The sequence below is a fragment of the Callorhinchus milii genome, unplaced genomic scaffold (genome assembly GCF_018977255.1).
Source record: "Callorhinchus milii isolate IMCB2004 unplaced genomic scaffold, IMCB_Cmil_1.0 Scaffold142, whole genome shotgun sequence".
Classification (NCBI taxonomy): domain Eukaryota; kingdom Metazoa; phylum Chordata; class Chondrichthyes; order Chimaeriformes; family Callorhinchidae; genus Callorhinchus; species Callorhinchus milii.
In genome coordinates, this window is record NW_024704883.1 from 1 (window position 1) to 15,906 (window position 15,906).

At 54.8% G+C, this 15,906-nt stretch overlaps 1 protein-coding gene across 1 annotated transcript; it reads left to right on the forward strand.

The window, feature by feature from the left end:
• The first annotated feature begins 2,604 nt into the window (after positions 1 to 2,604).
• Positions 2,605 to 14,816, forward strand: LOC121851799 (G patch domain-containing protein 8-like). The gene is given in 15 exon segments (XM_042345887.1): positions 2,605 to 2,712; positions 3,973 to 4,116; positions 7,862 to 7,992; positions 8,618 to 8,807; positions 10,377 to 10,700; positions 10,798 to 10,921; positions 10,924 to 10,991; positions 11,029 to 11,252; positions 11,367 to 11,431; positions 11,434 to 11,826; positions 11,974 to 12,598; positions 12,888 to 13,091; positions 13,207 to 13,633; positions 13,895 to 14,488; positions 14,520 to 14,816. Coding segments are annotated over 15 exon segments (3,918 nt in total).
• Positions 14,817 to 15,906: the final 1,090 nt, after the last annotated feature.

Below are 15,906 nucleotides of genomic sequence, written 5' to 3' on the forward strand. Positions count from 1 at the left end.
GAAAAACCTATGCGGCGGCGTTTCTCTTGTTCCTAACAATAATGCTGAGGCAGTATTTGCCGCTGGCAGGTAGGAAACTTAGCGGCGATGAAGGCCGCATCCCCTGTGCCACGGTGCAGCACCGCACACACCGGTGTTAGTGTTCTCTTTGAAGTGCCGTCCCGGGTGGCTGTGTGCCGCTCGGAATCTCACCGGATCCCACCGTGGATTACCCGCGGGCCACGGAAACCCATTGCCCCATCCCTTTAATTGCTGTGAAGTTTGAACGCGTAAAGCGGGCGGTGAAAGGGTTTAGTCTGCATTAAATTAGCATTTGAATGTAATCCATGGGCTCAATAAACACAGACTAGCGAACGCGGTCCCCGTTCGTATGACTTACGCTGCGTACGTTATTTCCCTGTGCGTGCACACTCACGTGCATTGAAGTTAGATGTTGCTCAAAGCGTTTCGACAAAGTAACGTATTAAAAGCTTTAATCGCACGAGTTTACTACCATTGAAGCTGGGCACTTAGTTTGGAGACGTCCCGAACTCTCTCTGTCGGGGGCCGATCGTGATGGCTGACCGTCGAGAGCGTCTGCCAGAGCGCACAGCTCGCCTATTGAAACACCTCTGGCGTACGCGCTTGTTTTATGTCGTCTTTAATCAGCGCTTTAGAGCCTGCCAGTTGTATTAATGTCGGCCGTCCCTGTAACTTTTATGCCTGGAAAGATTTTCATTACAGAACCGTGGTAGAGTGTCTGGGTGCCGTGTGGAGCTGGCAAGACGGTCACTCCTGCTAACTAGGGAGCCATGGATAGTGAAGAATGCTGAAAGAATTGTATCGAGGTGGGCACAAATGCCCAAGGATGTGTCTTCAGAGACGGACTAACAGAATTAATGTTGTTGCGTCTTTACTGTCTGAGCCCCCACGGCCCTGCGAGCCTCAGGAATCTATAGTAATTTGTGTGCCTTAAGTGGCGCAAGAAGCTTGCAGTCACCCGGGCAATTAATTAGCACGACTGTGTCGCCGTTCGTGCCAAGCAACTCCACTTGACAAATGAGCAAAACGCTGATCTGTTGTGGGGCTTTCAAACAGAGCCGTCGTCTGTCACTGGCAGCTTGTAGTTGCGTTGGCTTTTCGTCGCATAAACAGTATATGTAAAAAGGCACGTTCAAAAAATTTGAGCCGTTCATGTCAGGAAACGTGCGGCCGTTAGGATGAAACCGCTGGACGAGTTGTGTGTTCTCTTTGCGTGCAGTTGTTTCCCTTTCGCGGAAGCTCTTTTTAAACCCCGGCACGTCAGGGGTCGAGGGGCATCGCCGCGATCGGAATTGTCAGCGTTTAATTGTAATCTCCAGATTAATCTGGAAATAAATTTGAGAAGGGGGTGGGGAGGTTGAGATTGTGGCGAGGCTTGAAGCCGCGTGGGCATTGGATTGGGGCAGTCGCGCGACACAGACCTGGCAAGGCCCCCGCAGGGCTGTGGGATGGATGAAAGCATCTCTGCCTTGAAAAAAACACCGTTTTTTGCGACGGCTCTCATTAACATTTAAAGAAGTGTTGCTCCAGGGATCGGTTCAATGTGCCTTTCCCAAAGTGCGAGGAAAGGCTGAGAAAATATATTGTGTTGGAGTCCTGGTGGGGTTTGCATTGTTCCTTGGCTTTGTTGGCTGTGCAATTATTAATGGCTGTACAGGGAATCCCTAATGAGTTTTAATTGTGTAGGGTTTTCTTAAAAGAAGCTCGAGGCCGATAGAGCGTTCTTGCAAGTGCTGCGGCAAATTACTGTTATTAAGTAAAGCTTATATAATGAGAACGCATTTAAGTGCAAATCCGTCACTTTAAAATCATCTGTAATGTTTGGAGGACATAATTTCCGTCGGCCGCGTTTCCAGGCCGGACCATTAGAAATGGATGTTATGCAAGTCGGCCTATCGACCAGCACAGTGACTTGAGCAGGGCAAGAAAAACGCAGAGCCTTTGCCCCGTATTCAAAATCCTCTTAAGGGGTATATTTATGGAAGGGAGTTCTTTTTTTTCTCTATAATCTTGCATTCCAAGGGTATATAATAAACCACTCACTCTCACTGCAGATAATGGTCCTCACTCGGGGTTCTAGGCGGGTGCTCCGTAAACACTGTAGCGCCTTGGTGTGAGGCTGCATTTTTATGGCTAGCGGGCCTCCTAATGTGATTTTGCACATCTGCCGAGACTGACAGCTGCCCACAGGCTTCGAGAGGGCCTCTTCGTTCCGTCTGTTGCAAACGTAGCAGCGGTGGCGCACAGGAAAGAGCGCTTTTAAATTTGGCTTTAGCTTGATGAATGTTTAAAATGTTTAATCTTCCATAATTAATTTGCCAGGCTTAGCGTGTTATATAACGGCGGTTTATAATTTATTCATACCGACGCAAACGTAGGTAGCGTCACGTAAACCACCAATTCATGTTGTGTCCCCGTTTGAAGTGCCGTATTTATTATTTACCGCAATCAGGCGTATTATTTCAAAGCCAGAGGCGTTCCAAAAAGAAAGTTGTCTTGCAAACAGCAGCAGATTTTGTGCTTCAATTGCGAATGCACATTAACCCCGCGTCCGCCCTGCCAGCCACGTGGCATCGGGGGATAATGGCGTGCGAGTTAGCGTTACCGCACCGAACATCCGTCGTGGCAAAACTCGTGACACAATCGGCTTTCTGGCGACGCGTTCGAGTGGCGCACGCATGTGAGGTCACGGTGGGTCATCCTGCAGCCCTTGATTTATTTTGAGCAATAGAACAACGTATCTCTAACCTGAAATTAAAACAACCTTCCTTTTTTGTTGTCATTAATACTGCAATCAATGCGATTGCCCTCAGAGCATTTTGTTGCCGCGGTCGGCGTTTGTGCAAAGCTGGGTCCGGTGCATCTGTTGGCACTCCTGTACTGCGGCGCCTGGCAATTTATTCCCTGCGAGTCAGAGGCGTGCCCTTAAACTGCCTTTGACCCTCTATCTCGGGGCCTGTCAGAAGAGCAGATATCTATTTGACAGAGATGTTTGTCTCAAGGACAGCCTTCACTCCGGCGCAGGGAAACAGCATGGGCTTTTTGTCCCGGCCCTATTCTGTGATTTCTGCACATTCCGCAACGGCAATTCATCTTATTTAGTGTAGCATTTGTTGGTTGTGTACTGCGAAAAATCAGCGTTGAAATAAAATCATTACTGCAATTATTTTTAGTTTAGAAAAAAAAAGCCCAATGATTAATAGCTCGCCCACTGTTGGAATAAATTATGGATATTTTTACGTCGTTCCACTGGCTGCTTGTTGTTCATAAAACGTTGTCTATCAAACAAAATGATACATTGTGATTTAAAATAATTAACATGCAATCAATAACTCCCGGGCTTGCAATGTTTTCCCGAAAGCTTGTAAAGCATTAGCGTTGTTGTCTGCTGATGAATATGACAAGAACAGACATTTATTAATCGGTGTGATTAAATGTTCTTCTTTTTCCCGTTCTGTTGGAAGTTATAATTCTTTAAACACTAACGCAAGCATAATTGCTCGATCCAATATCACACATTCATCCCGGTTACAATCCAGTTTATATTTTCATATATCACATGGCCTGTGACAAAGTCGCCCGAAATACTCCCATCGGTCTTGTCACATCTCAGCATTGAGCCTGGATAGTGCGTCGATGGGTGCCCATCAGGCATTATAGGCTGCCGTGGGACTATGTATGTTAAACTTCTTTAGCACCGTACGTAGCCGACCGCGCTAATCGGAGGTGCATTACAATCCGTTGTTGTCCTGTACTTCTGTGCTCCCACATCTACGCTGACCATGTTCACCAACCCCACTGACCAGCATGATGAAGTATGGTCAAATGACCGCACGGGGTGGGGGGAAGCCCTCGCTGACCAGTGTATTGACAAAAGCGCTGTACGGTCGCTGAACTCTGGCGACAAAATCGTTGGCTCACGACGGGCCGCTTCCCTCGCTGTGTTCGCAGGACTACGCCGAGAAGGAGAAGGCGATCGCAAAGGCGCTCGAGGACCTGAAGGCCAACTTCTACTGCGAGCTGTGCGAGAAGCAGTACTACAAGCACAAGGAGTTCGACAACCACATCAACTCCTACGACCACGCGCACAAGCAGGTGAGTCCTGGCGCAGCAGCGATGCCCGGCGCCCGCGTGGGACGTCGTACGCACCTCGGCCTACGGCGGACGCGAGTTACAAATGAAGGAGCGTTTTCCCGCGATCAGTCCAGCTGTCGAGTGTGCAGGTGGTGTAACAGCACCGGCGGCCCATGAGCACGAGCGGCCAAACGCCGGGTTATAAAGAGAGAGAATTGATCACAGACGGGGAGGGCCCATTTAGTTCCTCGCTCCAGGGCCTTTGCCAACTACGCGACGCCACTGCAGCCGCTGTCTAAACGACGACCAACAGCTGCGTGACAATGCATCGATTCGCCTCTTGCGCTACATCGACGAATTGAGCGTGTGAATGTTTGTATCGGTTGTTTAATTTCCTTTTTGCACAACTGCTCGCCCAGATGTGGGCTCACCTGCAGAAACTGTCCGCTGCCGCCCTTGGTTGGTGGCAGGGTGGCGCAGCAGTAACACGTGTCCCTGCGTGAAGTTTTGTATGCTTTGCATGGGTTTCTTCCCTTACGGGTTCTCCAGTTTCCTGCCGTAGCTTAAAAAAAGAAAAACCGTACACTGTAACTGGAAAATCTTGACTTAAAGCTTGCGTGGCTGCAAGCAGGAATTCATATTCTTTGGGTCTTTCGATAAAATCACGTAGATAGGTTCAAAGAAATAACAAAAAACGACGTTTCAATCGCAACACAAGCGGTCGTCACCAGGAAAAGGGGGATAGCGTCTAAAGGCAAACTGTTTATAAAGGTTTGAAAAAACAGCTTACCTTTACTGATGCAGTTGGGATGGCAGAGAGCAGCATGGCCCCTCTACTATGAAAGCGGTATGATGATATTCATAATAATAACGCAGCCTTGATGTCACAAGCAGTCTTTGCACTGCACTGGCCTTAAGGGAACTCATAGCAAAATGCCATGGCTGGTTTGGTTCTTACTGGAGAGGAAAATATGTATGGAAATTGGTCTTAGGATAGGCTGCACCAGAGGGTGGCGATGTAATTTACTACGGTGTGCGTGGCTTGCGTGTGTGGGTTTTTTAAACGCTGTAACGACCTGAATATGCCCTGTCCTAACCGCAGCATCACTCAGCTCTAATACAGTTATCAGGACGGCACCACAAATGGTGCTAAATCACAGCAGGGTGCCCTGGCAAAGCACGTTAAAGTAAATAAATGTTTTTGAAAAGGGCTGATGGCTGTTCAATTCGAAGTAATGATGAATCGCGCAGCCCGCATCTGTGCTGTGTGCCAGCTGCACTGGGTTTGTTTTCCTTTGCCATGGCCTTGCATGAACACAGGAACACATCGGTTGTGATGCCTGTGCAGAGTGGCATCTGACTACTGAGACAGAGAGACGTTTTATTTTTGTTCGTAGGTACTCGAGTGCCAAGGGTGTACGCTGCACGCCAACGACGCGTACGCGACATGAGTGCTACGTGGCGTTACTTAATTATGCAACCCTAATTGTCTCTGCACACTTCGCGCCATTTATTTAATTAATCACGTTGTTACTTATTTAAGACATGCTCAGTTTTAAAAGGAATTTAATTCGCAGCATTTTCAAATGCACGCATGCCAGCACAGCTACGCGTCGCTTGCTATTTAAGCAAAATAGGCAATTTGGCTTTCGCGTTTTTTGCTATGGGGGCCCACGGTGAATGCAGAACTAAATTGCATCGGTTTGTCTCAATGCAACGTTAAACAAAATTACTTGGACAACTTTGACGATTCGACCGTTTTTTCTGCTTGGGCAAAGCTGTGTTCAATTTGGAGTGCATAATTATTATAGCGTGCGCCTTCTCAATCTGCCAAATAACTCCCAGGGCACTGGCAATGCACGCATCGCCCTTAGCCAGCCGGTTAAAGTGTCTCGCCGCCCAAATACAGCGTCGCTCGCGTTGCCTCTGGCACCCGGATGGGTGTTTGCACTCAGAATAAGAGTGCGCGGAAGATGCATTAGTCTGCACCGCCCGAGGGCAGCTACTGCTGTGTTAAATGTCATCAAACATTCATAAGTACCTGCGGCAGGTGTGCCTTGGGCCGCCACATGTCGTCTCACCCGACGGCTGCTGCGCTGCTGTACCAGAGCGTGCGCGCGCGTGCCGGCTAACCATTGAGCAGGGCAGGGAGCGCTTTTTATGCCGGGCGTATGATCACAGGCATCGCTTGACATTGCTTTTGCAGCAGATGTCGACATACACATTCGGCTTTTCTGTGCCGCGTCATTTCGGAATCGTAGCCGCCGGGTCGGAGTTCTGCGCACGTTCACATTGCTCAGCCGTCTATCGTTGCGTGAACTTGTTAACGTTCTGCGTGTCGGCTCTATTGCAAATTGCTCAAGTAACCGGCGATTCCAGTTTATTTGCACGTGCACACAGAGCCCTTGTAGTCAATCCACTGCTGGATGAGGTAGAAGCACAGTACAAGACAAGATGTTACTGCATTGCCCACCACGTTAGCCCCACGGCCTACAGACACGTGCTGTGCATGGTCGTGGCCCATCCAAGCTCTTGTTTCGCGATCCTGGACACTCGGCCGTCGGCTGGAAATCGCATAATGTATAATTCCCTTCTTAGAACGCAGTCGTGAATCGCTCCGCGTCGGTGTTCGCGAGCGTCGAGGGCCAGTTCGCTGCTGTTTGCGATCGCTGCGGGTGAGCGTGCGCGAATGCCCGCCTGCACCCGCCTGCGCCCGCCTGCGCCCGCTGCGCCGCCTGCACCCGCGTGCGTCGTGCCGCAGCCGTAGAGCGACAACCGCCCCCCTCTTTCGTCGCCGTGACCCCGTCTCCCACGCTCTCTCCCACCCACTTCTCGGCTCATGTATAATGTAGTTGTGGCAGAGATCTGCTTAGTGCCCCCACGGGGGACGTCGGCCTCTGAATAAATGACTTACAAGTGCACGCGGCGAAGGCGTTTTCCATCACGGCGCGGCTCTCCGGGCCGCTGCAAGCCAATCTCAGCCGACTCGGCTCGTTCGCTGCCTCGCCGAAATAATCGGCACCCGGCCAATGCATTAAGTGGGCACCCGAAGCAAATATATCACTGTCACGTTAATGGGCGCCGGGATTTTAAAGTTCGTCTCGTGATTGTTTGAATTCAGAATTTCCCGTGGTCGGTGTAAGTGGCAGTTGATTTACTGGGAGGGGATGGGGGGTGGGCAGTAATGTATTTTTGTTTGAAGCATTATGCATTCGAGGCTGAATAAAACTGCAAAAGGGGATTTGAGTTATTCCAAGGCATGTTCGATTGTGCTTTTGGGTCGACTTTCGAAAGAATAAGTACATACTTGCGTTGGGAACAAAAGTTACGAAGAAACGAATGTAGGTCCTTATTTTGAAGAGTGCGTTGAAAGCGGGGATAATGTCAACGTGATTTGTGAAGCGGTGAGACGTAATCGGAGTAGCTTGTGATGGACGTGGCACCGGCTGAGCTGGCAAGCACCGGTATTTTTCCTGACAGGGCACTTGGCAGCAAAATAAAGTAACTTTGATAATAGATGATCCCTATTAAGATTGTGGTACTGTACAAGAATGGGTAATGAAAAGTGTAACTGCTCGACAACAACTTTCTCCGGGACATGCACTCAAACGCCCGCGTGCAGAGCCCAGTGTACATCGCATTTGTCAGTGGAGAAACGAGAACGGGGAAAAGTTGGGTTACGTATCAAGATTACGGCATGCCAAAAAAGTTCCCGCGACAAATGCTCTCGCCTCACGGAACCCGTTTGCTTTTTGCTTTTTTGCAGAGGCTGAAGGAGTTGAAGCAGCGGGAATTTGCACGCAACGTCTCCTCGAGGTCGCACAAAGATGACCGCAAGCAGGAGAAGGCCCTGCGCAGGCTGCATGAGCTGGCTGATCTACGCAAGCAGACGGAACGGTGAGGCTCAGCGCCAGCTCCCGCCTGGCACCACCGCCGCCGCCACCACCGCCACGTCGCCGCCAGCGCGAACAACCCCTTCCCAAAGAAATGCGAGCCTTATTTCCCAGTGTGGGAAATAAGTTCTGAGCTGCCATCGCAAGGTTGTCCTGGATGCCTTCATTCATTGTTGTGGGCACATTCTTCAAGGAACTTGGGCACCCTTAATCAGGGATCCAGGCCCATCGGCTGACGTGAAGAGAATGGAAAATCTCAGCCGCTGCGCTTGCCGCTCCCATTCCCTATCGTTCACTTGGGGGGCATCTCCGTGTCAGAGCCGGCCAAGCCGCTTGTGTACTCTGTAGAGTGCACCTCGTAGTGCAATTGAACGACTGTGCTGATAATTGCTTCTCGTAAAGAGCCGCCCCTTCCCGCCGCCGGACCTACGGGGCCCTCCGTTAGACGGGTCGAGCGCGCCGTGAGCACGGGGAGCGACTCAGCCGGTGTGAAGACATATTTAACCTTCGGAGTAAACGCGCGACTCCTCCCCACCTCGGAAAAATAGGTGTCCACGCGCAAATATGGTAGCTTTCAGGATGGAGCGGTTGTTTGCGGCCACGAAGCACGCATGTCTGCGCCGTTGTAGGATCTCTCCGCAACCCCCACGGTTTATCCAGCGAGACGCAGAAACCCGAGCGCAGGAGTGGCTTGGGTTCGTGGCAGCGCATAAAACCAGGTCCTTGCTGATCTCGTCAAAAAACTTAAAGCATCGCACGTCCTTGCAGCGCTGGTTTTTTGGCTGGCCGTCAAACAAAGATGGTCACCGCATCGTGCTCGTTCAGATGCACTTCTGCGGCCGTCTGGAACCCTCTTCCTTCCGATATTAGGAAGCCACTGGAGCTATGCATTTTTAAATCATCTAGATTGACAAAATGATTACTTAAGAACTGCTTTTCGTGTTTAGTTTGTTATCCTTCCCCTGCACCTCCGACTTGCATGTTGTCTACGTACGGTGCGAAAGAAGTTCAACGTAAACATACAAGTCGCTTTGCTCGGGCGCCGAGCCGGCCCCCATCGCAGGGCCGTGCTGGAACCGGCAGTTTACGAGAGCCCCTTCCCATGAGGAGCACGCTCGTCACATCACACAGCGCCCCTTTTGTTCTTTTGTTAAAGGCAAAGGATCTGGCAAACGCATTGAAGCAATTGTTTACAGAACGATATGACACAAGTGCAAATGTTGGACTTGACAAGCGACAGGGGAGCCAAGGGGGTCCCACTTCATTAGCGGGGCCACGTGCACGCGCGCGTTGTGGTACGTCGCCCGAGCCGTGTTGTTTCCCACGTGAAGCGAGCGCTGCATTCATCACGCAAAGTAGCTTCAAGATCAATACATTTGTTGCGCCCGTCAGAAATTAGATTTGCGATGCAGGGTCAGAGGATGTGGTCGCGTGGTATAACGCGGTTATCCGGTTTAACGACGCCCCGCATGGCGCCCCCCTCGGGTTTGCCGTGCCGTGCCGCAGAAGAGCGGGAAGCTGAGAGATTGCGGCGCGTTGATTTACAACGCTTCGCATTCCGAGGACCGCTATAACTACGTTAGCGAGCATGTTCTTGTGGCGGGGGGACCATTAACGTTTGCTCTGCCAGCGTCGCCGTAAATTCCAAGTGTTCACATTAATTGAAGTACCCATCTCTCACGTGTCACCACTAATTTGCTACACCCTTTCCTGAGACGGAAATACTTTTAAATTAAATTTGCCCCGTTGGCTTCGAAGAAAACTTTGCAAACATGGTAAGCTCCCGGCGTAGTGCGCAACTAGGATCCCAGTTGCTGTTAAGTTTTATTAACGTCTTGATGCAGTGGCTCCTTTTAACTGCTTTGTATGCAAGTAAATCAATTAAATATAAATTGATCAATTAGGATGTAGGATGCATGCCCTTTTGAAGTTCGAATGTGTGATGTATCCCGTATAAATCTTTAAATGTAGCGCATGAGAGTTTTTATTTTCTCACTAATTTGCCTTATTGAAATTTCAGCATTTTGTATTAGAGGCTGGTAATTGTTTTTCTTTTACTGCAATCGGTAGTGCTGTTTTAACGCAAGGGAAAAGTAATGAAAATGGAACAAGATTAATGGGTTTTTGCTTCAACTGCAATGTTTACCGATCCAACGTGATTCCCAGTCGTGCCGCGCGTCGTTCGGCATGTTGTCCGACGTTTCGCTCCACCTGCCGACAACTCTTGGGGAACCGATTCCTCTGGGCGAAGCGTCGGACATCGCGCTGAACGACGCGCGGCACGACCCGAATACAAATCGGAGAGCCGTATGGGCATGACCGCATAAAAAAAAAAGCCTATGTGGCGCCGTTACAACGTTAACCATCGCCCCTTGTCGGCATGCGCAGATCTCCGGGCAGCACGTTCAAGACGCTGTCGGAGGCGAGTCGGAGGACATGTTCTTTGGCGCCGACGAGCTGGCCGAAAAAATGGGCCTGTACGCGCGAGTGCGCGACGGACACGTCGCCGTGGGAGAAGGGCAGCGAGTCCCGCACAGCAGCACCAACAGCCAGGGCGCCACCGCCATCCTGCCCTTCACGCCCAAGGGCGACGGCGACAGCCCCGCCACGGCCACGCAGAAGCTGGGCGTCTCGTTCTCCTTCTCCAAGAAGAAGGCTCCCTCCAAGCTCGAGTCGTCCGCCTCCGTGTTCAGCGAGAGCAACGAGGAGGTGGTGAGTCCAAAGAGGTGACGCTGAGCTACAAGGGGAAGCTGACCTCCCTGCCGGAAGGCGTGGTGCCCACGCCGAGCGAAGCGAGGCTGAGGCCAAGGCCAAGGCCGAGGAGGAGGAGGAGAAGGAGAAGGCGGCCGCGGCGGCGGCAGCGGCCGAGGCCGGCCGTCAGCGGCGCCGACCCAAAGAGCCGGAGATGGCGACGGTGATGGAGTACTACTACTACACCCCCCGGCTCACTGCAGGGTGAAGCCCAAGTTCCCCTTCATGATATTCTGCAAGTCGGCCGAGAAGGTGTTGGATCACGACCTGACCCGGAGGAAAAGAAAAGGCCAAGGAGGAGGCCGACAACAATAAAGCCACGGCCGGCAAGCCGGTGACGACCCCGGCCAAGCCGGTGACGACCCCGGCGAGGCGGAAGAGAAACAGCGGGGCCGGCGACGCGCCGCAGGCTTCGGAATCGCCGGCGGAAGCTAAAGATGCCAGCCGGCTCCGTTGGAGCGGCCTGATGAAGACGCCGCAATCACGGACGCCGCCGCCACCGCTGAGGATGACGTCAAGACTGAGACGGACGTCAAGGATGAAGCGCACTGCTCCTCTTCCACCGCCGCCGCTGCCACCACCTCCGCTGCTGCCGAATCACCGGAGGCAGATGCCGTGAAAGTGGAGAAGCCGCGCAAGGCGGCGGAGCCTTTTTTTTTCAGTGCTGAGCCGAGATGAAACGACCACCCTCCAGTGCCTTCGGAGCTACTCCTGCACACGCTGACGGAGCCTTCCGTCTCGTACAGCTGTAACCCTTTATATTTCGAGTTTAAGCCGCGGCTCAGGCAGCTTAAGGGAAAAGTCGGTCCTGCAGTTCCCTCTGAAGGTTGCGAGCAGCCCGGCGAGCAGCCCAACCCGACGAAGGCGGAGACTCACCGCGAATGCAAATCTGCAGAGGGGACGGCGGCGTCGGAGGGCGCCGCTGACGAGGCGGCCCGAGGAAGCGGCTCCACCGTGACGGCCCTCCCCTTGCTGGACACGGCCGGGGAGCCCTCGGCGGCCAAAGGCAGCACCGCCGCCCCGGAGGTCCGGGGCCTCGCACCGCCCGCGGCGTCCAAAGCGGCCAAAAACACAAGAAGCACAAGAAGTCTGGCAAACATTCGAAACGCAATCCAGCAAGCAGAAGGGGGGGAGCAAACCTGGCAAACCGGCCCGCCGGATAAAGGGCAGCAGGGCGCGGGGGCGGCGGGACGTCGGGGACGGCACCCGAGCCGCAACAGCGATCGCTGAAAAGCAAACACAAGAGGAAGAAAACGACAGAAGATAAGCCCGAGAAAGCGGCGGCGAAAGAAGAAAGTGCCAGAGCAGACAGCGGTGCGCAGGCGGATGAAAAGGAGGCGACACAAAAGAGGCACAAACATAAAGAAGCGGGACAAGCCCAAACGAATGCTGACGAGAAAGGTAAGAAGGCAGATCCCACGCCCCAGTGCTCAAGTGCCAAAACCCCGACCAAGGAAAAGAGCGGCGACAGCCTCGAAGCGAAAGCGCCCGACGGGCCTGGCGCGAAGAAGTCGTCGCGCTCCAAGCCTAAGAAAATCGCGGCACGGCAGCAAAGCGCCCGAGAGCGACGCCAGGGAGGGGCGCACTGAGAAGAGGTCGCCGTCGTCCCGCCGCAGCGCCCCGCGACGGAGACTCGGACAGCGAGCACTCGCGCGGCGGCCGGAGGTCGCCTCCAGACGGCGCCGCTCGAGCCACGGCTCGGACTCGTCGAGCAGCCGCGGCCGCAGCTACGACGGCAAGCGGTCGTCGGAGCGCGGGGGCTCGCGCCACCGGCGCCGCCGCCGCCGCCACTCCTCCAAGCGCAGCTACGATGCGCACGATGACTACAGTGGCTCCCAGCGCAGGGCAAAGCGGCGCAGGTAAAAGAGTGAAATCGTGCCGAAAGCAAAGCGAGCGCCGTGCCCATTGCCTATCACCCTCCCACGTTTCTTTCCCCCTACGCACGTCACGCACGCGGCAACGATTTGCAGATGTCGACGGAGTGTTTTTTTCTGCATGGCAAATAAATCATTTTTTTCTTCATTTTCACATCTGAAATGCAGCATTTGTCCATTTTTCCACGCGTTCTTTTTCGCGGACAAACGATGAAATCCATCCCTGAATATCGGTAACCGTTACGATCGGCTCTTGGGCGATTGGCCTTCGCAGGTATTCGTCTTCGTCCGACGCGAGTTACCGCGGGAGAAGCCGCAGCAGGTCCGGGAGGAGCTACAGCCGGAGACGAAGTGGCAGCCGCGACCGCCGCCGGCGCAGCCGTGACAGCAGCAGCCGGAGCCGCAGCCGCAGCCACAGTCGCAGCCGGCGCAGCAGCGCCAGGCGCTCGCGCTCGGGAGAGGGCGGCGGGCGGGCGACGTGGGGGGGGCAAGTGCCGGGACCGCTCGTTCGAGCGCGGCGCGAGGCGGAGGGGCGGCGACGACGACAGCAGCTCCGCGTCCCGCGAGCGGTCCTTCCGGAGCCGCTCCGGCAGCTCCCGCGCGGCGACGGCGTCGGCGGCGGCGGCCTCGGCCAACCGCCCGGGCGCCTCGCGACGGGAGTGCAACCGGCGCAACGACGACAAGAAGCCCGAGCCGCCGCAGGCCCCTCCGCCGCAGCGCTCCACGCAGGCCCAGAAGGAGAGCGTGGACACGGCGGAGCAACGTCGCGAGACCACGCAGGAAGAGCGCAACCTGGCGACGGCCAAGCGGCTGCTGGAGCGCATTCGCTCCAAGAGGCAGGAGCTGAACTCCCTGGATGGCGAGGGGGCCTTTGCCACCGCCACCAAGGTCGGGATCAGGCTCAAGGACCCTCCGCAGGGTTTCTTTGGGCCCAAGCTTCCTCCCACCATGGGGAACGTCGCCGTGCTGCCCATGATCGGAAAACTGCCCATTTGCAAGCGACCGTGCTTCAAGAAGACGGCGACATGGACATCTGCACGATATTTTCCGATCCTGAGAAACCCACGTTGGAATCTTTCCTTCCTTTCTCTCTAAGCGCACTCGAGGTCGAAGCACAACCGCTGTTCTCAGACGTGTCGCCACGGTGACCGAATTGACGCCAGGTAACGACACTTGTGCAGCGTCGAAGCAAGAGGAGCCTCCGAACGATAACGCCACGGTGCAAGACACCTGCACCAACATGGATCTGGAACCCGTGGAACCGACTTCCCTCGCCGACAGTCAACCCCCACCGCAACTGCATCTCCAGCTTCCACCTCAGCCCCAGGTGTCGCCACGGCCCCTACCGCAGCCTCAGCACCAGCCTCAGCACCAGCCCCAACCGCCCCAACAGCACCAACACGAGCCCCAGCCACAGCCCTATTCCCAGTACCACCCCTGGCCACAGTCGAGCCCCATCATATTGAGGAACCAAGAGCCCGACGGAGTCCCTGGCCTCGTCGGAGTCGTGCGAGAGCGAGCGCTCCCCACGACCGCCGCCGGGCCATTTCGCCGCCGCTCTCGGCCCAGCCCATCTCCTTCGCGCCGGAGGAGATGGAGAAGTACTGGCAGCTGCAGCAGCAGGCCCAGCAGCACATTCAGCAGCAGCTGATGGCCAGCAAGGCCAAGAGCATGCCGCCCGTGCCCGTCATGTCGCCGCAGGTGCCGTCGCCCACGCCCATCATCCAGCACGTGGCGGTGCAGCCCCAGCAGCGCAGCAGCACCCGGCCCGTGTCCATCTCGTCGGTGCACCACACCCTCCTGCAGCACCACGCGGCGGCCGTGGCGGCCGGCCTGCACCCGCTCGCCGCGCACCACGCCCACCACGCCCACCACGCCCACCAGCCCACCACACCACCCGGGCCAGATGCAGATGACGCAGGTGCACGCGCTGCCGCAGCACCACCTGGCGCACATCTCCCTGTCGCCGTTCCCCGCCCACCACACCTTCCAGACGGCCGGGCGGCCTGGTGCACGTGATCCCGCGTCGGCGCTGCACCCGACGCTGGCGCTGCACCCCATGAGCATGCACCACCACCCGCACGGCGTTCGTGCCGGCCATGCTGGCGCCCCACCACCACGCCTTCCAGCTGCACCCGCTCATCCACCCGGCCGCGTTGCAGCGCAAGACGTCCACCACCACCATCAGCCGCCCTCGTCCTGAGGACGACGGCCAGCGCCGGCTGCAAAGCAAGCCGGCGCGCGTAATGCCGCGACGTCGGCGCGGCTGGCGAACTTTGAGAGCGCGCGGGCGAAGATGGCAATGCGTGAGAGGCAGGCGTCCCGCGGGCCCGACCGCGACGGACACGTGGGCTCTGTGCGTGCGTCCCGTTCGCATCGGCGCGATGGTCTCCGTGGCGCGCGTGACGTTACGCGCCGTAGTCGCTACCCCGCCCCCACCCCCCTGCCCTTGTCCCCTTCTCCTTAAGTTTATGCTCTTGCCCCCTTGATTTCTGTTGTGCCGTTTTCCGTAGCCCGGTAGAAAAGTTAATGAACACAGAGTTAAAAAAAAACAATGTAAATGTCGAAGGTGAGTTTGAGAATCGAGGAATGGTGTGGGGCTGCCCGGCACCGTGCCTATTGGGGAGACGAGGGTGGGGGGGGGGACGATGCTTGTCTCCGTCTCCGCGAATGCTCCGTAACCTGCTCCCCGCCTCGTGTTCGTTCCTCACGTCATCGCGTCCCACGTTTCGTTCGTTTGATGATGGTGCGTTCCTCCCGTGTGTTGACCGCCACGAGGATTGGCCGTCAACGTCCCACCACTCACACCCCCTCGCCGTCTTTGTCAATGAACAGCTTCATCGTTGTTTTTAACTCATCGTTACTGTGAAGTGTAGGACGGTTGTGTTGGTTACTTTTTTGTTTGTTGGTGGGGTTTCTTTGCGTTGTTTTTTTTTCTCGTATTACGTCAGCGCCTGTGTGTGTGTGTGGCGCGTGGCCGTGGCTTTTAAACACCCGAGAGGAACCCGTCGCGTCATCCCGGCAATAATTTTGTAATTCGCCCATCTCATCGTGCTGCGTTATATATTATCAGTGAAACGATGTATCATTGTACGGTAATACAGTATGCAAACAATGGAGCTGCTGCTGGCTTTTTGTATAATGTAGAAAACTGCACAGTTGTAAAGTCTTTAAAACGTGTGTGATGTTGGTGATGCGTACTGTCCATTTTTTCTATAATAGCCGACTTATGCCCTGCCGTGTCAAACACTCGTTTATCGTGACGGGCGGGGGGGACTTAAGTATAAATATTA